This window comes from Fusarium pseudograminearum, chromosome 4 (assembly GCF_000303195.2).
Source record: "Fusarium pseudograminearum CS3096 chromosome 4, whole genome shotgun sequence".
In the NCBI taxonomy this organism is placed as follows: Eukaryota; Fungi; Ascomycota; class Sordariomycetes; order Hypocreales; family Nectriaceae; genus Fusarium; species Fusarium pseudograminearum.
The window spans coordinates 8003994-8028523 of NC_031954.1; the positions used below are offsets into that span (position 1 = coordinate 8003994).

General features: G+C 48.7%; 11 protein-coding genes across 11 annotated transcripts; 7 read left to right on the forward strand and 4 right to left on the reverse strand.

Moving 5' to 3' along the window:
• Positions 1-373: 373 nt before the first annotated feature.
• FPSE_03455 (uncharacterized protein) lies at positions 374-1339 on the reverse strand (the record flags this gene model as incomplete). Its single annotated transcript, XM_009256574.1, has 1 exon — positions 374-1339. One exon carries the CDS (start codon positions 1337-1339, stop codon positions 374-376), a length of 966 nt encoding a protein of 321 aa, XP_009254849.1.
• A 391-nt stretch (positions 1340-1730) lies between these two features.
• On the reverse strand, positions 1731-2939 carry FPSE_03454 (uncharacterized protein; the record flags this gene model as incomplete). Its single annotated transcript, XM_009256573.1, has 2 exons — positions 1731-2615; positions 2676-2939. 2 exons carry the CDS (start codon positions 2937-2939, stop codon positions 1731-1733), a joined length of 1149 nt encoding a protein of 382 aa, XP_009254848.1.
• Positions 2940-4123: 1184 nt separating this feature from the next.
• FPSE_03453 (uncharacterized protein) lies at positions 4124-5242 on the forward strand (the record flags this gene model as incomplete). Its single annotated transcript, XM_009256572.1, has 1 exon — positions 4124-5242. One exon carries the CDS (start codon positions 4124-4126, stop codon positions 5240-5242), a length of 1119 nt encoding a protein of 372 aa, XP_009254847.1.
• Positions 5243-6281: 1039 nt separating this feature from the next.
• Positions 6282-7076, forward strand: FPSE_03452 (uncharacterized protein; the record flags this gene model as incomplete). Its single annotated transcript, XM_009256571.1, has 1 exon — positions 6282-7076. One exon carries the CDS (start codon positions 6282-6284, stop codon positions 7074-7076), a length of 795 nt encoding a protein of 264 aa, XP_009254846.1.
• Positions 7077-7728: 652 nt separating this feature from the next.
• On the forward strand, positions 7729-8934 carry FPSE_03451 (uncharacterized protein; the record flags this gene model as incomplete). Its single annotated transcript, XM_009256570.1, has 3 exons — positions 7729-7928; positions 7981-8198; positions 8246-8934. The coding sequence occupies 3 exons, from the start codon at positions 7729-7731 to the stop codon at positions 8932-8934; spliced, it is 1107 nt and encodes a 368-aa protein (XP_009254845.1).
• Positions 8935-9190: 256 nt separating this feature from the next.
• On the forward strand, positions 9191-10935 carry FPSE_03450 (uncharacterized protein; the record flags this gene model as incomplete). Its single annotated transcript, XM_009256569.1, has 6 exons — positions 9191-9439; positions 9500-9511; positions 9563-10168; positions 10224-10355; positions 10423-10607; positions 10662-10935. 6 exons carry the CDS (start codon positions 9191-9193, stop codon positions 10933-10935), a joined length of 1458 nt encoding a protein of 485 aa, XP_009254844.1.
• An 890-nt stretch (positions 10936-11825) lies between these two features.
• FPSE_03449 (uncharacterized protein) lies at positions 11826-12029 on the reverse strand (the record flags this gene model as incomplete). The annotated part of the gene is made up of 2 exons (XM_009256568.1): positions 11826-11923; positions 11978-12029. 2 exons carry the CDS (start codon positions 12027-12029, stop codon positions 11826-11828), a joined length of 150 nt encoding a protein of 49 aa, XP_009254843.1.
• A 29-nt stretch (positions 12030-12058) lies between these two features.
• FPSE_03448 (uncharacterized protein) lies at positions 12059-13747 on the forward strand (the record flags this gene model as incomplete). Its single annotated transcript, XM_009256567.1, has 3 exons — positions 12059-12915; positions 12963-13026; positions 13076-13747. 3 exons carry the CDS (start codon positions 12059-12061, stop codon positions 13745-13747), a joined length of 1593 nt encoding a protein of 530 aa, XP_009254842.1.
• Positions 13748-14195: 448 nt separating this feature from the next.
• On the reverse strand, positions 14196-15422 carry FPSE_03447 (uncharacterized protein; the record flags this gene model as incomplete). Its single annotated transcript, XM_009256566.1, has 2 exons — positions 14196-14756; positions 14805-15422. The coding sequence occupies 2 exons, from the start codon at positions 15420-15422 to the stop codon at positions 14196-14198; spliced, it is 1179 nt and encodes a 392-aa protein (XP_009254841.1).
• Positions 15423-16077: 655 nt separating this feature from the next.
• PKS3 lies at positions 16078-23200 on the forward strand (the record flags this gene model as incomplete). The annotated part of the gene is made up of 6 exons (XM_009256565.1): positions 16078-16364; positions 16418-16691; positions 16742-18207; positions 18266-20426; positions 20475-21026; positions 21077-23200. 6 exons carry the CDS (start codon positions 16078-16080, stop codon positions 23198-23200), a joined length of 6864 nt encoding a protein of 2287 aa, XP_009254840.1.
• Positions 23201-23907: 707 nt separating this feature from the next.
• Positions 23908-24529, forward strand: FPSE_03445 (uncharacterized protein; the record flags this gene model as incomplete). The annotated part of the gene is made up of 2 exons (XM_009256564.1): positions 23908-24096; positions 24155-24529. 2 exons carry the CDS (start codon positions 23908-23910, stop codon positions 24527-24529), a joined length of 564 nt encoding a protein of 187 aa, XP_009254839.1.
• Between the last annotated feature and the right edge of the window lies 1 nt (position 24530).

Sequence of the window (24530 nt, forward strand, 5' to 3'; positions counted from 1 at the left end):
GGTCGTCGGATATTCTGCGTTACTGCAGTCGTGTGGAAATACCAGATGAGTGCCCGGCATGGAAGCAGGAATCAGATCAAACCTGTAACTTTTACACAATCCCGGATACCTCGACCTGACCTGCGCGTACCATAGCCTCATTTGATTGATATCGATAGAATCAGAGTCGATTCTGATATCATCATCATCCTTGCCATCTCTGGAGTAGTGGCTGGCTGCGAAACGTGCCGGGTGAATGAACTGGGTAAGGTGTTTGATCTCAACATACCTCAGCATGTGAGGGAAGTACAAGATAAACTGGCCTAGAGGAGGAGCAGCAATATCTACCCTAGGTTTCGCAAATGCTTCACTGGGCCAACCTTCGTTCTCCAGATCAATATAGATAATCGTTGCAGCCAGTGCAATGTTCAATGGCACATTGTCGTGGGGGTGTTGGGACAAGAAAGCCTCCATTGCGTCGATCATTTCGGAAGGAAACTCCAATGCAGCCATTGGAGGCCACCGCAATTTGAAATGCAGGGTGTCGTAGTCTGGGCCCTCGTGGATAGGTCGACATGTCCAAGGCTTCCGCACTGCGGACTCGTTGGAAGGGAGTGTCTGCGACACCAGCAGGGTTCAGGCCAGTTTCCAAAAGTCTGTTTTCTCGCTTCATGATCTGAAGAAACTGCTTCTTCTCCTGATCAGTGATTTTATTATCGATTGCGGATTTGAGATACTGAATGTTTCCCGGGATCAGCATGTTTTGCAGCCAGATGATTTCTCTATCACCCAAGTTACCGTCCCAATCGACACCCAATGAGAAATCATCTCGGCCAACGGTGTTTTTGGAGGCTCCCTTGAACAAAACAACTGGCAGACACTCAGAAGCAGAGATGCCGACATACAGACCCTTGATATCACTTTCGACAGTTGTATCTGAAGAGGACATTCCCAAATCGTCTCGAAATTCCCTAGTGATATCTCCGATTTCGCCTCCCTCAATTTTGCACGCCCTTGCGACGAGATTGAATACCTTTTGAAGACGTGTCGGGGTCCTAGAGCTGAATGGCACCGTTGGGGGTCTCGCGTTGGGAGGTCCGGGATTCCACAAGAAACTGTCTTTCAGTATCGTACTGTTTATAGTGAAGCCTGTCCCTGGAGATGAAAATGCAGACCAGGAGTATTTGGTCTTCCTCCGTCTGTTTGAACAAATGTACTTTTCGTCATCCAAAAGGTCGCTCAGGCTTCCGCCACTGGCTTCAAAGTCGATCACTTCTTGTGTTTCTTTGTATGTGCCGTCTTCATTCTTGAGTCGCACGGTAGGTCTTGCCTCCTGGATGGCGGCCGGTCGACGCGGCATAGTGTCGAGGAAGGATTATCAGGACCGACGAGGAGAGCCTTTCTGCAAAAGTAAGCCACTGTAGATTGAAGAGAAAGAATGTTGGAAGGAAGGAAGAAGTTGAGATCCAATAGGCAGGTAGCCACAGGTGGAATATTTCACGTGATTCACGTGTGTGAATCACGGCTAATCTGAAATCGTGTGAAGTTTGATAGATGCCTGCAGCTGGCCGATTTCAGAATTCTCAAAGCTAAACGTAGGAATGACGGAGGAACTAAAGGGCTAAGTGCAGGCCTAAAGTGTCATAAATTAAGGAGTTGTTTCCTCTCTTAGGTAAATAAGTAACATCAAGCAAGGTATGTAGCCGGTCGGTCATGGAATATGATATTGATTCTTAACTAATATGACCTTATCAGATTTGATCAATCCATTCATGAACAACAGCTTGTATCTCATCACTATTCTTTTCCATGAAAAGCATATGTCCATTGCCCTGAATGCCAATAGTCCCAAGTTCTATGTGATCCAATTTCTTGCAACCAGCTTGACGATAATACGAAGCTGTGCAGTGCTCATATGGCTGATGATAAGATGCCGCTCCATTCACAATAAGAATAGGGATATCTTCAAGATTAACCAGCTTTCGGGGTTTTGGATCTTCAGCTTGAAGTGTGCACTCTGTGGAAAGATTGTCCCTTGGAGGATGGACCTTTTTGACGAGTTCGGTTTTTGGATCTTTAACGGGAGGATCATATGTGATTGGAACATCCCATAGTCCCCATGGCCGGGGATTGTCTCCTCCAAAGTGAAAGATTTCATCTTTGAATGGAGGCCCTGCAGCTTCGACAAGAATAATGGCTTTGGTAAGATTCGGTCGTATATCAGCGATCAGAGTTGGCATGAAACTACCCTCACTGTGACCGAGAACAATGGCTGGCTTTCCAATTTTGTCTAACAGAGTTGCTCCTGCTGCCTGCATGGCTGTTTGCTGAGCCACAGAATTGTCGACAAACTGCACATTGGAGGCATAAAAGGTATCAAATATCGGATCTCCTCTCACGCCAGAGCCAGGCCATTGAGTATGGTTAACAGCTTGAGGCCATAGCATGTGGTCCTTGGAGTTGGTAAAAGCCGCCTCAATTGCTTCCGTGGAGAGAATGATTGGCTCTTGGCCACCAGGGGTAGGTAGCCAAGCCGATCGGCCACGGAAGGTTTGATCAACGACGTATAGCTCATAGCCTTGGCTGATGAACAGAGATGCCCAACCACGGCCACCATCTGGCTTATTCAGGAAATTCTAGGGTCCACGTATGAGCATGGGTTTATTTATCAAACGGCTTCCGAGATATCAACTCACAGTCCCTGTCTGTGCCACGCCATGAATCATGACAATTGGGGTGTCCTTGGAAGGACCCTTTGGCGGCACGAGCTTCTCGACGTACATCTGGCCACGAAAGACATGACCGCCCTGGCCATCATCGACGTACTGTCCCCCGGTGTAAAAGAATGATCGGACAGCGGGAAGTTCGGAATTGACATCGTGTGCTACGAGGGAACGGGTCACGACATCGGAGTATTTTCCGATTGTCGCTGCAAAGGCGGCGAGAATACCAAGATTCATGGTGATAGATAAGCGCGATGTTGTTGGAGGTAGAACTATCCTTGCTGTGCTGACTTCGGTCTCCGCACGGGATTTGTCTCACCTGCGGTCCATGGTAAGATCGGCGAGGCTGACAGGCTGAGCCACGGACAAAACCAAAAGTGCGGCGGGAGACAATTGTGACGATTATTTGCATTTGGGGTTTCACGGTATAAACAAGATTTGTCTTTGTAATATTTGACGATATATCTAGAATTGACCACAATTGCATCATCTCGGCATTGTCTATCTGCATCGTGCTACAGTACCCTCTGCATTGTGTATGTGTAGCCTTAGGTGCCAACTTTAATGCTATACGATGAAACGCGAGATCTAGAAAGGGAAATGACTTTCCTCATTCAATCTTTACCAGGGCGCTGGTATAATTCAAGAAAATGACTTTGTGCCTCGTTCCTTGTCATGATCAAGTTTTAGAACAAGGCAACGAGTAAGACCAGTGCAACAGAATCTTACTCTAACTCCTAAACGTAAGGTCTTATGGGATATATATAGCTCAAAGAACGAATACTACGTTTCCATCATCGTATCTCACCTCCGATTGGGCAAGTCCTTGCCACTGAGATCCATGGACGTCTATCACAATCGTGAGCAGATCCCAATATCTCACAAGATTCGGACTCCGATATCTTAATTAGATACGGACCTTTTTCCTAGAACAGCACTGCGCATGAGCCGCCTTCAAAACCTCCGTTGCTGGTCGGTAGATGAAGACTCTTATCTTGAGCTTCAGGTCTAAGATAGCCATTCTCTCGGCCGATAGCATGAAAAACAATACCCATCTCAGAATCATGTATCCAATAAACTGATGGTTTCACAATTCTTCCAATCATCTTTGCTGAATCTGCCACCTATGAAGCCCCCCTCAAAAGATCCCAATAATACGAATGGTCGGTGCCTGAGCGTACAGTGGTCATATACTGATCATTATAGGCAGGAGCTGCCAGCCTGGCCGACTTTCCGTCCTACCTCGACGGCAGGACGGCTTGGACTAAATGATGGATGGCGCCTTCCCGCCTGAAGAGCGGCTCAATTGTGCCCCTCAGCGGCAAGACGACCGTAGTTATTATATGTCCATGAATTCCGTGATTCTAGCATCGTAGCATCTCTAAGCACTAACTTTGACAAAAAAAACTGTCCAAAACAAAATGTCTGACGGTTATCGAATTTTCAACGAATTATCCACACCCTCCTGCGCTCGATCCGCAAAGCCTGTCCGTCTGAGGCTTGCTTGCGACGCTTGTACGACAGCAAAGGTTCGCTGCAGCAGGACTCACCCTTGCGAGCGCTGCGAAGATATTGGGCAAGAGAGAAACTGCTCTTACAGCGCATCACGACGACATGGTAAGCGGGCGAGACATCGCAAGATCACCGAAACGCAAACGCAAAGAGCTTCGTCATCGAGCAACACAACCGCTTCTTCTTCTACCCTCACCGCATTCAGCAACGGTCTTGAGGGTATCTCCATATCCGATCTTGCTTGGGATTACAAAGCATCAGAATACTCCGGGTCGAGCGATTTTGAAGCTTTGGATGGGTGGAAATCCCACATTGATGTCCCTATCAACTTTGAAACGTTGAATACTATATCTTGGGTGGATCCATGGACATCTCTGGGCTTTGGCTTGGATGCCAGTCCGTCTGGGTCGAGTGGCATTTTATCTCCAGGCCCATTGCGGTCGATCGAACCCACAGACGAAATTACAGCCACCAAAATGCAGGTTTTGAAACAACCACATGAGTGTGAAGAAGCGGCTTTACGCCTACTACAATCACTACAATGTAACGATCAAACCACCGAGTTTTGCAAGCAAGCACACGAAAGCCTACCATCACACCTCATGCCGAGCATCGATACAGTCTTATCCGTCAACAAAGTCGCCCTAACAAACATCATTCCTCTCCTCCAGTGCGATTGTGCACGAAAACCCCATATTGCGATGCTACACGGTGCAATACTGTCCAAGGTCGTTTTCTGGTACAAAGTCGCTGTCACGGCTCGTTACGAGACAGAAGGCGTTGCGCTGAGACCGATCAAGATTCAACTAGGAATGTTGGACCTTGATGATGAAGATCAAGCGACACTGCAGAGGACTGTTTTGTTGAGAGAATTGAGCAAAGCAAAAGCTGTCATGGAGACTTTTGGATCTTCTTATAACGCAAAGGGCGAAACGGCAAGTTGGAATGCCTCCGCGGTGAGGAATATGACGGAAGAGTTGCAGGATATTATTTGGAAGATTAAGAACGGACACGGGGACTTGACGTAGGATTGTCGATCCCTCAATTGTCTTGACATACAATATTGGCACGACACCGCCAATTTACGTCACCTCCACATGGTGCTATACTGTTGAATACATTCCAAATCATCTGCAGCAACGAGAAACAGGTGGTGTAAGAATTGGTTTTGTGTACTGATTGACCAACCCAGGAGTTTCTAAAGCGTGCGAAACGTTTAGCATCATGTGACACAACAGGAATTCTGCTCGTTTGAGATACTAGGTTCTCTCTTGATCATCAACTCAGTTCATTGCGGTACAGCTATCAGTTGTCTTGGTCATGGATTGCGGAAGCCGAAAGAATGCCTGTAGGAATGCGGGAGGCATTGCTTCTCACGGAAGACCGGCATTGTTATCGCAGGCCCTCATGCGACGATGGGAGATGAAGCAGATACCCGTTGATATTCCTTGATTCAACCCGAGTTGCATGAAGAGTAAAGGAATCCGCATGGATACGGAGACGGAAGAGCGGACTATGTCTCACGTACCGCAATTGTCTTAACGTCTCGGTCGATATTTATAGGATGTCTTGTGCAGGCATGGATCTATTGTACAATTATTGCGCCTTGAGAGATCGAAGCTGTAACAAATTGCGACGGACATAACGGCTTTTGAATGCACGGAACTTGATGGACTCATGCCTTTCTCGGTCTCGCCTTTTCGCACAGTCGCGAGGTCAAGCAGACAGTTGCGGGGCATCGGCCAGGTACGATCAAAGTCCAGTTACACAAACACGACCAACAAGATTCTACGGTCAAGTATCGTTCCGGACTCCGAGACATTGGACTAATCTCATAGGCAGATATCGACCAGTCACATTCTGTGAGGGGACATCTTGGCAAGCCTTGCTAAGGAATTCCAAAACGGGCAAACATGCCTTAGTATAAGCCATGTTTGCTTCGTGCATACCGCCCAACGCATAAAAGACGTACTTCACTTCTTCTCTGCCCAACCTCTTTTCTTGTACCAATACCAACACCTTCCCCTCACTTACTGCCAGAAACAATTGAAACCTCACATCATCAAAATGGCATCAGCACTCGGAATATCCAAGCTCGCAGGATCTCGTGTCCTCGTCATCGGTGGCTCTTCAGGCATTGGATTCGGTGTCGCTGAAGCGGCCGTCCAGAACGGCGCTTCGACCGTCTTCATCTCCTCCTCTTCCCAATCCAAAATCTCCGCCGCCATCGAACGTCTTAAAGAAAAGAACCAGTCCGCCAAAGTCCAACTTCACGGCATCCCTTGCAACCTCGGCTCCCCCGAGACGCTCAACTCGGAAGTCGACAAACTCTTCACCGAAGTCTCCAAGTCCGGAAAACTAGACCACGTTGTCTACACGGCTGGTGACAAGCTCGCTGTCGGAAAGCTTGAGGATTTTTCGCTCAAGGATATCCAGCAGGCTGGTACCGTGCGCTTCTTCGCACCTCTTGTTGTTGCGCAGCAGCTTCGAAAGCACCTGAAAGAATCCGAATCTTCTTCCTTCACCGTCGCCACTGGTGGTGCAGTCGAGCATGCATCCAAGGACTGGACAGTCATGTACTCTTACCTCTCCGGTATTCGAGGTATGGTCCGCGGTCTGGCTGTTGATCTAGCTCCTATTCGCGTCAACGCCGTCGCCCAGGGCCCGATCGAGACGGAACTTTGGGACAGTGTCAAGCAAGCTGGGTACTGGGATGCTGTGACTGGCCGACTCAAGGCTAGAATGACTACAGGGTCGATTGGAAAAGTTGAGGATGTGGCCGAGGCTTATGTCTACTTGATGAAGAACAAGAACGCGTCTGGAAGTATTGTTGAGACTACTGGAGGAACACTCATGTCTTAGAGTGGAGAGACTGGTCTCCGACTCTCAGTGTAATTAGAATCACAAGTACAGAATGAAACCCAAATTCACATTTATTCTCATGCTACCACAATATTCCATAGCTAATGTCACCTTTACACACTCTTTGTTGGTCACAGCGTTGTCTCCGTGTTCAAGTACGTAGTCTGCGTGGTGGGTAACAGAATCACCAGATTTCAAGATTTAGGGTACAGAAATAAATAGTTTCAAGGCTCCAAGCTAAGTCGCATGAGCCGACCTTCTATTTTAGTCTAACGCGGTGTTAGTGCTCAATTCTTCTGCTGCGATGATGACTACCTAGTCACGATATCGGTGTCATTCTTTGTGCGACTCTCAAAATATCACGGTCATTTCCACGATAATTCGTAAGTGCCGTGTAACATCATCTGTTCCCTTAATTGGGCATTTTAAAAATTCCATTTTCGCGTCTCGGACTTTCAGTCAACTTTTCGGTGACGCAAACTCCTTTCGGCTTCTCGCTGTCAACCTCGCGCTTCGGACTTAGCACACCGCGCCGCATTCAATTGCGCAAGCTTGAAAGATTGGTCATATTTGGTTGCACAAGGATGTGATAGATGATAACTTCACTTTCTATCTACCCCTCATTATTTGGTCAGGCGATTTGACAAGCGACATGTTATCCCGTCTGCCAAACAGAGTAGCTCTTTACCGCCTTCAAGCACTCTCACGACAAGTCAGAAATATCGGCATGATGAAAGAAGCAATTGTTTCTAGCGGTCCTAAAGTGGAGATTGTTGATAGTCCAGTCCCCAAAGCTGGACCTGGTCAGGTTGTTACCAAGATTGCTTTCGCTGCGAGCAATCCCAAAGATTGGTGAGCACCCCAGATGCTATTTTGATATTGAAATGTTATTAATCATACTTAGGAAGCGACCGTTGTACTGGGGCGCCAAAGGTACCGGAAATCAAGGCGATGAACATGCTGGTGTTGTTCATGAGGTTGGCGAAGGAGTGTATGAGTTCAAACCCGCTGATCGTGTTGCGGCCATGCATGAGATGAAGACACCTGGTGGGAGCTATGCTGAGTATGGTTTAAGCCCTGCTTATACCACGTTCAAGTTACCAGACAACACATCCTTTCAAGGTAAGTAGTCACTTCTCTGGACTATGAATATGACTGACAGTTACCAGAGGGAGCGGCAATACCACTCACAGCACTAACTGCTGCTTGTGCGCTTTATGCACGTCTCAAACTCCCAGAACCATGGCTTCCAGTCTCAGACTCTGAGAAAATTCCCTTGGTTATATGGGGCGCATCTTCAGCAGTTGGATCATATGCAATCCAACTTGCTACACGATCCAACATCCATCCCCTCATTTGCATAGCCGGCAAATCCCAAGAACACGTTGAAAGTCTAATCGACAGATCCAAAGGCGACACAGTCATCGACTACAGGAAAGGTCGTAACGCAGTTATCCAAGAGATGAAACACCATCTCGGAGACAAAAAGCTAGAGTATGCATTCGACGCGATATCTGAGGGAGGTTCATACCAGACTATTTGCGATGTTCTTGATCAGACTACTGGTAAGATCACTCTCATTATTCCAGCGCAGAGTTACTCGGATATTCCAAAGACGATCACCAAGTCTGTTACTACTGTCGCGAGTATACATGAAGATCTGAAAGACTTTGGATATGTCTACACGAGATATTTCAGCAAGGGGCTTGAGGATGGTTGGCTCACGGCACATCCACAGGAGGTGATCCCAGGTGGATTGGAAGGTATCCAGCAGGGGTTGGAGAATTTGGAGAATGGAAAGGCTAGTGCTGTCAAGTATGTGTACAAGATTTCGGATACACCTGGTGTTGTGTCTTGATTGGAGGGACTTTTTAATGATATTGGTATTCTTCTTCCATGTCTTGATGTCAATAAGATGGTACGATGGTTGGCCACCCGTAACTTTTTCGTCCCTCCGCTATCGGTTCCCTTAACCCGGATTAACCTCATCCGGCGGGGTCTTTTTTCGTAGCCCAATTCAAGTACCTGAAAATTCTTCGCGGGGTAAAAAAGTGCCCCGCGAAGTGCGTTCATGATCTTTACATCATTAAAGTGATATCATTTAAAAAACCACAATGGCAGCTTACGATACCTACCAGACTTCCCTGACGGGTCGCTACTGCAGCCAGGAGCTGTCCCACCTCTTCAGCCAGCGATCTCGTCACTCAACATGGCGCAAGCTCTGGCTCTACCTCGCTGAGAGTGAGAAGGAGCTTGGGATCCCCACTATCACTGATGAGGCTCTTGAGCAGATGCGGGCCAACCTTGTCGTCACTGATGATGACTTTGAGACTGCCCGTGTGGAGGAGAAGATTCGACGACATGTGAGCAATTGTTGCTAAAATCCAATACAATTGATATAAGTAGCTGACTAGTAAATATAGGATGTCATGGCTGTAAGACTTGTAAACAAATAATGGCACACGCCATATGCTAATACAAAATAGCACGTCCACGCCTTTGGACAAGTCGCCCCTGCAGCCGCCGGAATCATCCACTACGGCGCAACAAGCTGCTTCGTCACCGACAACACAGAGCTCATCCTCATGCGCGACGCCCTCGACCTCCTCATCCCCAAGCTAGCCAAGGTCCTCTCCAACCTCCAATCCTTCGCCCTCGAGTGGAAGAACGAGCCCACCCTCTCCTTCACCCATCTCCAGCCCGCACAAATCAGCACTGTCGGCAAGCGAGCCGCCGCCTGGGCCCAGGATCTCCTCATGGACCTCAACGAGTTTGAGCGCGTCCGAGCTGATCTCAAGTTCCGCGGTGCGCAGGGTACCACTGGTACTCAGGCCAGTTTCCTCGAAATTTTCGCTGGCGATCATGATAAGTGTGACAAGCTCAATGAGTTGCTCTGCCAAAAGGCTGGTTTTGAGGAGTGCTATGATATTTCTACCCAGACATATACCCGAAAGGTTGACTGTCTTGTTGCCAACGCCGTTACTGGCTTTGGTACCAGTGCTACCAAGATTGCTTCTGATCTGCGACATCTTGCTACAATGAAGGAGGTCGGAGAGCCCAGAGAGAAGGGTCAAATTGGAAGCAGTGCCATGGTGAGTTGCACATCAGTTTTTATTGAAATTTGACGACGTGCTGATGAGTCTCTAGGCCTACAAGCAGAACCCCATGCGATCTGAGCGCATTGCCAGTCTTGCCCGTGTCCTTCAAGGAAAGGCTGCCAACTTCCAGAGCACTCACTCTACTCAGTGGATGGAGCGATCTCTGGATGACTCCGCTTGCGTAAGTGCCCCTGAGCCATTTGAAAAGCAACATATGCTTCCCTATGATCATATCTAACCGATAACAGCGACGCATGGATATCCCCGAGATGTTCCTCCTCGCCGACGCCATCACCATCACCCTCCAAAACGTCACCGAGGGTCTCGTCGTCTTCCCCCTCAAGATCCACTCCAACATCATGGCCGAGCTGCCCTTTATGATCACAGAGAATGTCATCATGCGCCTAGTAGCCATGGGCGTCTCGCGCCAAGAGTAAGCATCCAAAACCCCCATCCCTAATAAAAAACATCTAACAAAATCCTAAAGGGCCCACGAGCAAATCCGCGTCCTCTCCTTCGAGGCCTCTCACCAGGTCCAAAGTCTCGGCAAGCCCAACGACATGGTCGAGCGCATCAAGAAGACCGACTTCTTCAAGCCCATCTGGGCTGACCTCGACGATATGATGAAGCCTGAGCTGTACATCGGTCGCAGTGCTCAGCTTGTTGACAAGTTCTGCGGACCTGGTGGTAAGTTGGAGAAGAAGCTTCAGCCTTACCAGGAGGTTATCCAGAAGGCCAAGGCTGCTGAGTTGAATGTTTAAAAAGCAAAAAGGTGAAAATTATATATAAATGGCGATTTTAGATTGTTTTAGAGTAAGGATAACATGTAAAAGTATTTTCGGACAAGTTCTTGTTCCTGATTCAAGCTATGTGCGGTTTATCATGTGCAGAATCCCAAATTAACTATATTGTGTAATGTCGCTTGGTTCAGGAGTCATGTCTTTAGAAAACACAAAATCCTGCCCAGCTTCCTTACCCTACAGCTATACATTCCTTCACTCTAGTAATTTACACAACACAATTGTCTAACCTTATCAAGTCCACTTTGCATGATATATCCTCTTCAGGAAGCCTGAGTGCTACCATTGGTGTTATTTCCGAATGCTTAATTCTTCGCTTGACTAAGTAGTATCATGACATCCTTCCAGTAGTGAAACGCGGATACTTGACTAAGTCTGTGCATCATGACTAGCACTCATCAGTTCACATTCAGCAATGAATATTCTTGAACATGGGCCGTCTGGTCAGAAATGAGTTTCACTCGATGCATGGCGTAGTGGATCAAGCCTCGGAGCCCGATCATCATACGATAGCCATTGGACTCTGTCACGACACGAAAGATACGATGCTGACGAAGCTCGGATTCTGTGTCAATCAAATATTCGCCAAGAAAATATAATATTAGATATTTACTTCGGCCTCCGAATCGAATCCCGTATCTTGACGGACACCTGCTCAAAAGTACTGAACCTGCGAAAACCGTATCCGTATTATGGCCAGTCAATTGATCAAAGCATGACGATAGCCTCACGTCAAGGAGCTAATGTCAGCATCTGTAGCAAACATCTCGCGATAGTTGACTCATTGGGGCAAAATAGCGGGATCGTTAGTTGAGCTGAACGGTTAGCGCCTTAGCTCTTCAACAATGTTCCTAGATACTCACGGGGATCATCTCGGGAAACATGTCGGGAATGGTGGTAGTACGAAGAAATTTGGAGTTTGTGGCGCTCGACAATATGATGCCAAGTCCTGCAGGGCGTTGTTAGTGACAGTACAGTAGCAGGCTTCAAATAACAGAGCTACCACTGTCTGACGAGGAAACGATGGTCATCTCTTTCTGTTCCTCAATCGCCATTTTGAACGGAGAAAACGCATCCCCAAGATATGGAGAAACCTCATACCAACGGCGTGGGCGAAGTTCCCCCAACCGCCAACCAGCCCCTGAACAGAGACACAAATGGCATCTCCATCAATGGAGACACCCAGACCAAACGCATCAGAACAAATGAAGAGCGACTTGAAGATTCGGTCAAAAGAGGCATCGACCTCCAGGTCATGCGCTACCCAGAGACTGGCATCAGTGTTCTCATTGCTGGTGCTGGCCTAGGAGGTATAACCTGCGCTCTCGAATGCTGGCGTAAAGGTCATACCGTCCGCGTCCTAGACCGTAGCCCATCACCCCTCTGGACAGGCGACAACGTCCAGATTATGCCCAGCGCAATCCTTCTGCTTCGACACTGGCCCGATATGGGCTACGAGATTGAGGAATGCCAGTACGACGTTGCCATGTCATACTACAAGCAGACTGGCGAAAGGATCTGGGGTCCTGCGCCACCCATGTTCAACGACCCTGAAAATCTCAAAGGAAGGCGCGGTTTCCCTTCAGTCAATGCGCATAGTCGTATCAAGTTGTACCGCGCGTTCCTTCGACAAGCGGAACGCGTGGGAATTCAGATAGAATGGGGATGCAAGGTTGTTGAGTACTGGGAGGATCTCGGACAGGGTGCTGGAGGTGTCACTCTCGAAAATGGCGAGAAGCGCACTGCGGATATAGTTGTTGCGGCTGATGGACTACGCACCAAGTCCAACACTATCGTGCCCATGCCTGAAACACTGACGACGAGTGGCAGGGCGATTTACCGGGCAGGATATCCAGTTGAGCATGCGCTGAAGGATCCTTTGGTCAAAGAGATGTGGAACTTTGACCCTGAGGGACAGCCTATTTGGCAATTCTGGCTTGGGTGAGTTGATTGATGCGCATCGGCAATGATAAACTGACAGTTGGCAGAAATGGATCGCACAACATGATTGCCCTCACTCATGATATCGCTTTCTGGAGTTTCATCCATTCGGTAAGTCCAAATGCAATCCAGATTAAGCACAACCCACTGACTTGTGAAGCACGACGAATCAGCCAACGAATCCTGGGTTCCAGACGTTGATCCGGCAGAAGTCATAGCCGCCATGGAAAAGAACAACGCAGTGCACCCAGCCGTGGCAGCCTTTATCAAGACGGCCCCGAAAGGCTCTGTGGTGAATTGGCAGCTCAAGTTCAGAGATCCCCACGAACAGTGGACATCGCCCGGAGGCCGAGTCGTTCAAGTTGGAGACGCAGCGCATGCGTTCCTCCCGACGTCAGGTAACGGCGCGACTCAGGCAATTGAAGATGGCGTCACTCTCGCAACGTGCCTCCAACTCGCAGGCAGATCGCAAGCCGCCAACGCGACCAAGGCTTATAATAAGCTACGCTTCCAGCGCGTGTCGTGTGGGCAGAAAATGGGTTTTGTGAACCAGCAGCTCAAGCAGAATACTGATTGGGAGGCTATCGCAAAGAACCCAGCGTTGATCCGGTCGCGATATCCGAAATGGATCTGGAGTCATGATCCAGAGGCGTATGCGTATGAGAAGTTCTGCGAGGCTTTGCATCATGTTGTTAGTGATGGGAAAATACCGCTGAATAATACCAACTTCCCCAAGGGTCATCAGTATAGACATTGGACGATGAAAGAGGTACTGGCTCAGATCAAGGCTGGAGAGAAGTTGGAGGATTTGCAAGATGGAGATTGGGCTTAGCGAGTTTAGGGGAGCTTTAGGGGGTTGGTCTTGGGTTAGTGCTCTTTAGTGACTGTGCTCGGGGGCTTTAGGGGGCATTGTCAGGCAAGGTACCTATTAGGTAAGTGGGTTATAAGGAAGAGTCCGTTGTTAATTGATTACCTTCCTTGTTGAAATCAGCAACATGTGAAGGAGCTTCCCTTAGTACTACCTTTGAAGTACCATGCATCAATCAAGCACTTTACAATACCGAGCTACCATGACTGACCATGCCAACAATATGTACCAGCAAAGAATGACATCCAATTACTTGGAGTATGTCTTATAAGACTACATCTCCGATGTGCATAGGCACAAGAAATCCTTTTATCAGGTCAGTCTTTCTCACTCAGGGAACTCGACAGTGTCAGACTCGGCATGTCCCAAATTCTGTATTAATCGCGGTACCTGACTCCAAATCTATCCCAATCTACCCACTGAACGCATGCCACGACAACTCATCTACAATCAATTCCTCCAAGACAACCTCAATAACTGACAACTCACTTCCAGCAGGTCTCTCAATCGCTCGAATCTTCAAACGCGGATCCGTCTGTGCAAGAAGAGCAGCCCACTCCGCCACCTCTCGCTCCTTCGCGTTAAAAGTCTGGATCATGGTGAGATCCTTCTGCCTGAGCGCCGCCTCAAACGTCTTGGAGCCTGATCCCGGCTGAGGCAAGACCATATCCATGATGAGCAGGCGACTGGAAGGACCCATGGCTTCCACCACACCCTGCAGAATCTTGACAGCATCGGCATCAGGCCAGTCGTGGAGGATGGTGCGAAGGAGGTATACGTCAGCTTGCCTGATGGGCTGAGGGGTGAAAAAGTCATATTCCATGATGTCGATGCGGCTCTTGATGTCCTCCGGTAGGTCTGACATGCGAGTGCGAGCGTTCTGGATGGGCTCTGGGAGGTCTTCAATCACGAGATTGAGACTGGGAAATGCTGTGGCTAGCATGACACATGTCGAGCCACTACTACCGCCAATCTGTATACCGTCAGTATGCCGCCCTTATGTTGGGATAAAAATACTTACATCTACGACCGTAGCTTGTCCAAGATTGTTCCAATCGAACGCGCCAAGCAGATGCTCAACATTGGAACCGGTGTGAGACACGGCCCGACTCTTCATGTAAGCATGAAATCCCTCGTTCAAATCATTACGAGTCTTGAGATACTGGAAGAAAGGGAGATCCGTGTTGTAGACAATGTTATACGCCGTCTCATTCGTCGCAGACGTGCTGCCCCATCGCTGAGTGGCGTCTTTCAGCGCAGCCATGACAGGGACAGTCTGATTGAACATGTACAAAAGCTGTGTTCGCATGTGAACGTCGGTAGCAAAGTGACAAGACAGCTCATTATGCGAAAGTCTTCCGTCCTTGGTTTCGCAGAGAAACCCTGCCGTCGTGGCCATGCGAGCGACCGATTGGAGAGTTGACAATGGGACTTTGGCTTGGATGGCGACTTGATCGTAAGAAATGGCCTTGGGAGGGAGTGGAACGAAAGAAAGTACATCAAAGTAACAGAGCCAGCGAATGCAGTAATACTGCTGCTGCTGGACGACAAGTTCGGTTAGGAAGCTGTGAGGATCATGCACCAGCTGTTTAAGCTGAGTGGCATACTCGATTACAGAATCTCTGTCCGTCTTGTTCATCTTGGGTTAGGTTATGTCGTATGCAGATTTAGACAAGGTTGTATCGTATTGTATCTGATGAAACGTAAAACGCGAGGAACGCGAGGTAATCAGGTTTTTTTAACAATACGACTCTGACAGCGACTCTCTTACACGGCATCCGAAGTCCATGGAGGCGGGAGCTGAAAATATGCGCTGAACAAAGTTGCCGATCCAGTCCCCGATAGAGTCCCCGGCATCCCTGCTGTTGCACTCTCGGCAGCCGTCTGACAAGCTGCACGTAACATCAGCACCAAGAGCCACCACCGGTTTTGGGGAGGTGCAGGATCTAACGTCCCTGATTTGCATGATCCTGGCTGAAGATCTGCTCCCTATCGGTAGTTAGTGAGGCTCAACTCGGGAGACAATTGCCTGTCAACCAGGCAAGACATGACGACATTCAGACATCAAGTAGATAGTCATGATATCGGATTCCGAGGGTTATCAGGATCATGGAATCGATTGATGACGGTGAGAATGAGATTGGGAGAAGAGGAATGATAACGTGTAATCTCGAGTGAAAGGATAAATAAAAAGACCACGGCATCGCTTCATCGACAACTGAAAGAAATAGAAACAATAGACAAAAACATAGATTTTCAACCGCTTAATCTTTACAAGATTCAACACCTTTGTTATGGCTTCTCATCTTAAGCTGTATCTCTTTGGAGACCAAACCTTTGAGATCCAGCCTCATCTCAAGACTCTCTTCCAGAAGCGCGACAATCTTTTTCTTCAAGACTTTCTGAACAAGGCCTACCATGCTATCAGAGTTGAGCTTTTCAAGGTTCCTTATAGCATTCGTAGAGATCTTCCTCGATTCACTTGTCTCGAAGATCTCCTCCTTTGGGATCAAAGTGGCCAGCGATGTATCGCCCTTGACATGGCCATGACTACTCTTTACCAACTTGCAACGTTTATCAGGTACATATATTTCCCAGGACGAACTTGCAGTGTAGTCACTAACACGGGCTCAGCCAAGCTGGGATTTCATCATATGATGCACAGAGTACAAGGGTCGTTGGTCTCTGCACAGGCGCCTTTGCAGCTGCAGCTCTTAGCTGCAGTAGTTTCACAGCAGACCTTATCCCCATGGCTGTCAACGCTGTCGTTGCCTCTTTCAGAACTGGCTTACTTGTTACTGATACTGCCAGAAGGATTGACCCTTCGCAAAACATGGATCAAAGCTGGGCACTCCTTGTTCCGGGACAGAAGGCGTCTGCGGGCGTTGAAGAGTTTTGTAATGAGAGTGTAAGTATAAGTCAATTGGTAATTGAGAGATGTACACTGACAGTCCGTAGGACCTTCCCTTGACAAGCAGGCCTTACATAAGCGCCTACGCCCCTAATGGCATCACCGTCAGCGGTCCCCCACAGCGCCTTGTTGAACTTGCACAATACTTGGCTGGCAAGAGTATTACCTCTAAGAGCATTCCAATCCATGGCGCTTACCATGCACCGCATCTCTACTCTCAGGAGAATGCGCGAGCAATTATCGCAAGTTTGATGCTCAACAAAGCCACAGCTCTTTCTGAGCAGATTACTCTTCTCTCAAGCACTGGCCTCAAGCCTGATGAGCGCAGTTTCACTACACTCCTAGAAGATGCTGTCGCCCAGGTTTTGCTTCATCCTCTTCGCTGGACTTCCATCTTCGAGGATGTGCAAACTTCCTTGGAAGATGCTTCTTTTGAGAAGTTCTCGGTTGTACCATTTGGTACCAACGCTGAGCATCTGATCTACACTGCTCTCAAGAAAACCTCTCTACGCTCTCTTGTCCCTGATACCATAGCCCCGAGTCAAAAGGTTCCCGTCGGAGACATCCCTGATTCGGGTACCGCCAAGCCAAAGCTTGCTATCGTTGCCATGTCAGGTCGATTCCCCGGCGCAAAAGACAACGAAGCATACTGGGATCTTCTCTACAAAGGCTTGGATGTTCACAAGCCAGTACCTAGTCTTCGCTGGGATCAAAAGACTCATGTTGATCCAACTGGAAAGGCCAAGAACACTGGCGCCACCCCGTTTGGCTGCTGGCTCGATGAACCTGGTCAATTCGACGCTCGCTTCTTCAACATCTCCCCTCGAGAGGCTCCCCAGGTTGATCCCGCTCAAAGACTTGCTCTCATGACAGCCTATGAAGCAATTGAACAAGCTGGTATCGTCCCAGATGCTACTCCCTCCACTCGTCCTGATCGCGTCGGTGTCTTTTACGGTGTCACCAGCAACGATTGGATGGAAACGAACAGCGCGCAGAACATCGACACGTACTTCATCCCTGGTGGCAATAGAGCTTTTATCCCAGGCCGTATTAACTACTTCTTCAAGTTCAGCGGCCCCAGCTACGCCGTCGACACAGCGTGTTCATCAAGTCTTGCAGGCATCCATCTCGCCTGCAACGCACTCTGGCAAAATGACGTCGATACTGCCATCGCAGGTGGAACGAATGTTCTAGCAAACCCTGATTTCCACGCCGGTCTTGACCGTGGACACTTTCTGTCTCGTACGGGAAACTGCAAGACTTTTGACGACGGCGCTGATGGGTATTGTCGAGGCGAGGGTATCGCGACGATCATCATGAAAAGGCTTGATGATGCCCTTGCTGAGAATGATCCCATTCTTGGTGTTGTCCTAGGCGCGTATACGAACCATTCTGCTGAGTCTGAGAGTATCACCAGGCCACACGCCGGAGCTCAGCAAGCCATCTTCAACAAGATTCTCAATCAGGCAGACGTTGATCCGTACACGGTTGGCTATGTTGAGATGCATGGAACGTGAGTCTTTTCCTTCCATTAACTTATAACCTAACTTGTTACTAACAATTCTATCCAGAGGCACTCAAGCGGGCGATGCGACAGAAATGTCGTCTGTTCTAGAGACATTCGCTCCACCAGTCTCAGGCACCAAGCCCTCTCGTCCAAATGACCAGAAGCTGTACATCGGTTCAGCAAAAGCCAATATCGGTCATGGAGAGGCAGCCTCTGGTGCATGCAGTGTCATCAAAGTCCTGCAAATGATGCAGAAGAACACCATCGTCCCACACTGTGGCATCAAGACCAAGATCAACCATCGTTTCCCAACAGATTTGGAAGAGCGCAATATTCGGATTGCATTTGAACCCACGCCTTGGGAAAGAATCAATCTTGACACTCCCAGACGAGTCATGGTGAACAACTTCAGTGCTGCAGGTGGTAACTCTGCTTTGCTGATTCAAGATGCGCCACTCAAGAAACAACTTGCTTCTGGAAAGGACACTCGAGTTCAATTTCCCATCGCTTTCACTGCGAAGAGCGGCGTTTCTCTACAGGGTAATCTGAGATCGATGCTTAAGTTCCTGGCTGGGACTCCTGATGTCTCGCTTGCTGAGCTTTCGTACACAACCACCGCCCGACGCATTCATCACCAACATCGGGTTCTGATCTCAGGTTCTACACCGAGTGAGATCTGTAAAAAGATCGAGACTGCTCTTGAGAACAACACTGGAGTCAATCGTCCTAAGAGTGCACCTAAGGTTGTGTTCTCCTTCACTGGTCAAGGAGCTCAGTACCCAGGAATGGGGAAGCAGCTCTTCGAAGAGAACACCTTTGTGCGCAATGAACTCCTCCAATTGGACCAGATCGCTCAGAATTTGGGATTCCCCTCTATGCTACCCTTCATTCAGTCTGAAGAACCAGATGTCGCCAAGTTTGCGCCGTCGCTAGTCCAACTTGCCAGTGTTTCTCTTCAGATTACACTAAGCAAGCTCTGGGCTTCCTGGGGCATTGTTCCGAGCGCAGTCGTCGGACACAGTCTTGGAGAATACGCCGCTCTCAATGTTGCTGGTGTGCTTTCAGACACTGATACCCTCTTCTTAGTCGGTGGTAGGGCACAGTTACTTGAAACCAAGTGTACTCGCGGTACGCACGCTATGCTTGTGGTGAAGGGCTCTCAGGATGAGATCGCCGAGACTTTGAGAGGCGAAGAGCACGAGACTGCCTGTATCAATTCTCCCATTGAGACTGTCCTTGCTGGCCCCAACGATCAGGTTGCCAAGGTTAAGGAAATACTCGCTGCAGCAGGCTTCAAGACCACTTTGCTCAAGGTCCCCTATGCTTTCCATTCATCTCAACTTGAGCTAGTTGTTGTAGAGATTGAGAAGTTAGCGAGCAAAGTATCATTCTCGGCGCCCAATATTCCCATTCTCTGTCCTCTTGACGGTACTGTAGTGGAGGATGACGACGTCTTTAGCGCTTCTTATCTTGCAAAGCACTCGCGCCAACCCGTCAACATGCTTTCTGCTCTCGCAACCGCCTACCGTGACGGCACAATCAGCGATCGCCACATGATGCTCGAAGTTGGTCCTCATCCTGCTGTTACGGGTATGGTCAAGCCCACTCTCGGCCAGCAGATAACATGCATTGCATCCCTCCAACGCGGCAGAGCACCATGGGAAATGCTCTCTGCTGCACTCAAGACCCTGTATGATGCAGGTTCAAGCATCAACTGGGCTGAATACCAGAGTAGCTTTCCAGGTTCGCACTCTGTTGTTGCCCTTCCAGCTTATAGCTGGGAGCTCAAGGATTACTGGATCAAGTATGTCAATGACTGGTCACTCCGAAAGGGAGACCCTCCTCTGGTCGTCAACAATGCGCCCAAGCTTGAGAGCACCACCATCCATCACGTTGTCGAGGAAGATGGCGACTCCAACAAGACGCACATCGTTGTCGAAGCGGACATTGCTCGCAAAGACTTGAGCCCACTCGTCCAAGGACATGAAGTTGACGGTATCCCTCTTTGCACCCCATCTGTGTACGCAGACATTGGTTTGACGCTGGGCAAGTACCTTCTCGAGAAGTATCAGCCCCAGAACAGAGATAACATGGTTGTTGTCTCTGACATGACTGTTTCCAAGGCTTTGATCTTGCGGGGCGATGGATCGAAGCAACCTATTCAGGCTCATGCTGAAGCTGACTGGTTGTCTCAATCTGTGGCTATCAAGTTCATGTCTTTTGATGTAAGAATATTCCATCAAGAAATTGCATCAATACTAACCATCTCACAGAACAAGGGCAATCTTCAAGAACATTCTGCCTGCGTCGTTCGCTACAAGGACAGAACACACCAAGAAGCCCTCCAATCTCAAGTCCAGCAAACCAAGCGAAAGATGCAGAATCTTCGTGACCAAATTACCACTGGCGAAAGCGCCCGCTTCAATCGTCCCATGGCCTACCGCATGATTCGTCCCCTCGCGCGTTTTCACGATGACTACCGCGCCATCGACGAAGTCGTGCTCAACAGTGAAACTCTCGAAGCATCGAGCAAGATCAGCTTTGGCACAGTCAATCGCGAGGGAGATTATCACACTCACCCTGCTGTCATTGATTCTCTAACCCAATCTTGCGGTTTCGCCATGAACTGTAATGACCATACCGACATTGACGTCGATGTGTACATGAATCACGGTTGGGGATCATTGGAACTCTTTGAGAGTTTAGACTTTGAGAAGGAGTATACTACTTATACGCAGATGCATGCTGGTGAGGACAAGCTTTGGTATGGTGATGTGACCGTCTTTGATGGGGACAGGGTCGTCGCCTTCTTTGGGCAAATCGCGGTAAGTACTATCCTTGAGTATGGCTTGATAGAATACTGACAGAATTTTAGATCCAAGGTGTTCCTCGACGAGTTCTCAAGGTCATCCTCTCTATTGAGAGTGGTAAGAAGGGTCAACCTCAACGCCCGGTTCAGGACAAACCTCAAACCGCTTCCAAGCCCTCGGCTACGCCATCACCCAAGCCGACACAGAACAGGGCAGCAGCCAAGATGGAACCTACAAAGTTTTCCACTGCCCTTCGTATCATCTCAGAAGAAAGTGGCATCGAAATTGCCGACTTTACAGACGGCACCACCTTTTCGGATGTAGGCATCGACTCCCTCCTCGGTCTCACAATATCCGCTCGCTTCCAAGAGGAACTTGACATCGACCTCGACTTCAACGCTCTCTTCTTCGAACATCCCACCGTCAAAGACCTTCGCAACTTCCTTCAAGGTCCAGAAGATGATGTCAGTGGAAGTTCATCTTCCGCAGCCAGCGACTCTGGCAGAGACACCAACACGTCTGGAAGCGCCACTCCTGAGCTTCGCGAGGAGTTTGTCAAGACCATCGATGTCGAGTTTGAGCGTGCCCTTGAGATCATCTCTGAAGAGAGTGGTGTTGCGCGTGACGATTTGGACGACGATACCAATTTCGCCGACTGTGGTGTTGATTCGCTTTTGTCGCTGGTCATTGCAAGTCGCTTCCAGGATGCCTTTGACTTGGATGTTGGACACGAACAGTTGTTCATGGAGTGTCAGACGGTCGCTGACTTGAGGACTGTGCTTGCCAAAGAGATGGGTATTGCCGAAGCACCGCCTGTTGTCGCTATTGAAGTCCCTGCGCCTGTTGTTTCGGAAGCTGTCGCCAAAGAGACTGCCGTTACTCATAGCGATGTCTCCGCTCTTACTTCGCGAGAAAAGGCCATTACTGATCTCGTTCACAAGTATACCGCTGGCTTTTCTGCGCCTACATCAACCCCATCTGCTTCACCTCTTGGAAAAAATGACAGTGTTGTTATTGTCACTGGAGCTTCTGGTGGTCTTGGTAGCCATCTTGTCTACGCTCTCGCCCAACTTGACGATGTTCGCACTGTCATTTGCCTCAATCGTACAAACAGAGAGGATCCAGAGATCCGACAGTACAAGGCTATGAGAGACAAGGGTATTCGATTCCCAGAGAATCTCAAGTCCAAGCTACGAATTTTCCAGACCGACACTTCAAAGCCTAAGCTGGGGCTTGAAGATAGCGAGTACGCTTCCATGGTACAGAACGTGACGCACATCATTCACAATGCCTGGCCCATGAGTGCCAAGCGTCCTCTATCAGGTTTCGAGTCTCAATTCCAAGTCTTCCGCAATCTTCTGGATCTCGGTCGGGAGTGCGCCTCCAGTCGTCCTGAGACCTTCAAGTTCAGCTTCCAGATGGTATCATCTATCGGTGTTGTAGGACAATGGGGTCTTGCAGCCGGCCAAACAGGCAATATTGTTGTTCCTGAAGAGAGAGCTACTATCGATTCACTTCTTGGTAATGGCTATGCCGAAGCGAAATGGGGTTGTGAGAGAATGCTCGACGAGACTCTCCACAAGTATCCTAATCGGTTCCGTCCCATGGTTGTTCGTCTTGGTCAAATCGCCGGATCGAAGACAAGCGGTTACTGGAACCCAATGGAGCACTTTGGATTCCTCATCAAGTCATCGCAGACGTTGAACGCTCTCCCTGACGTGGATGGAAACCTGAACTGGACGCCTGTCAACGATATCGCTGATACTCTCACCGATCTCGTCTTGTCTGACCAAGTACCTCATCCAATTTATCACATCGATAACCCAGTTGGTCAGCAATGGCGCGACGTCAACGATATTCTCTCCGACACTCTACGCATTCCCAACAAAGTTCCCTTCAAAGAATGGCTCGACCTTGTACGAAAGGCACCTCAACAGGATAACCCTGCCGCTTTACTAGCAGATTTCTTGGAGGATACATATCTGCGTATGGCATGTGGTGGTCTTGTCCTCGATGTGAAGAACACCCTCGAGCATTCCAAATCTCTGGCTGCTGTCGGACCTGTTTCAGAGACTGTGGTGAGGAAGTATATCCACATCTGGAAGGAGATTGGGTTCTTGAAGACTACTGCGGAGGATAAGGCGGGTTTTGAAGCTGAGAGATTGAGACTTTGGGGACCTAGGAAATAAGTAGTAGGATTTATGGTGCCGGTAATCTGGCAGGATCGTTTTTGGTTGGGGTTGGCTTTTCTTATAGACTGTCTTTATACTCGTTGAGAGTAAATATTTTCATATTTATAGACGTATCTTCAAATAAATTGAGCAATTTTTTAACTCTTTGTCTAAGTTAGTGTAGTCAGAACATTCTTCATCTACTAGGTGTCATCATATTAACATCCATGATAACGAATAAATACTGGAGCATAACTTCTTTACATTTACAGCCTCGCTATTCTCAGACTCCGTCTTGACTGAATAGAACTATCTTACTCCTGGCCTGCCTAGCCTTCGTCAGCTTTATTCTTTCCACCGACTGTCTATTAACATAGACTAGACAATGGTTTCTGGTCCTTCGTTTAAGATACTGTTGTCAGTGAATCACTGCGAAGCTAAAATCTACCCTCCTCTCCGACTATTTAATCTCCCTCTCCAATCCTTCTCCTGCATTCATTTCTTTCCTTCATCTTTAACAGCTGCTTGGCACTACCTGACAGCTGTCGCTCGGCCAGACAAACAACGCAAACACCTGTACCCCCCGGCTTCTGCCTATTTCTTTTGACGCTACCTGATACGCGTTTGTTTATTTTCCATCTTCCCATCCACCGTGCTGACTTTCTCTCAAGCTCATACAACCTCTACAATTCAACATCCACCACACCGACCGCAGGCCTGTTACCATGGCCGACGAACCATCACATAACCAGCAAGACCAGGGCGATGGCGACTCTGACGAATATGTTGCCGACGGAGATGAAACCGAGACAAGCAGCCTTCACGAAGAAGAGTTCACTGACGAGAGGGCTATAGCGTCAGGCTATCACGAACAAAAGTTTATCAAGTTCTTCCAAATCCTCAATGCTGATATTGTGAGTAGTTGATGCCGACAATGTCAGACTACATGATGCTAATCGTGACTCGCCCTAGGTTTCAAAGCACAATGCACCATGGCCTGGTCTTATCCCAGGATTGAGAAGCACCATTTCCCTCTTCCATCATCAACAACGCGCTGTAGCAGCTGCGCTTTACGCGAAGGACTCTCGTTTCAAAGGAATGATCCTAGCCGACCCCCCTGGTTTTGGCAAGACTCTATCGGCACTCGCTACGATTGCGGTATCGCAAGCTAAGAGTGGAAGCCTAGGAGGACCTTGCCTCATTGTCGCCCCTCTGTCGTGTTGCCGTCAGTGGATGACCGAGATTGGGAACTTTTTTGAACATGTATGTGCTGCCGGCAGTGTCCAAGCTGGTATTTCTTTTGCTCTTTCTTCCGTAACCTGCGCTGGGTGGCATCACAAAGGCTGAC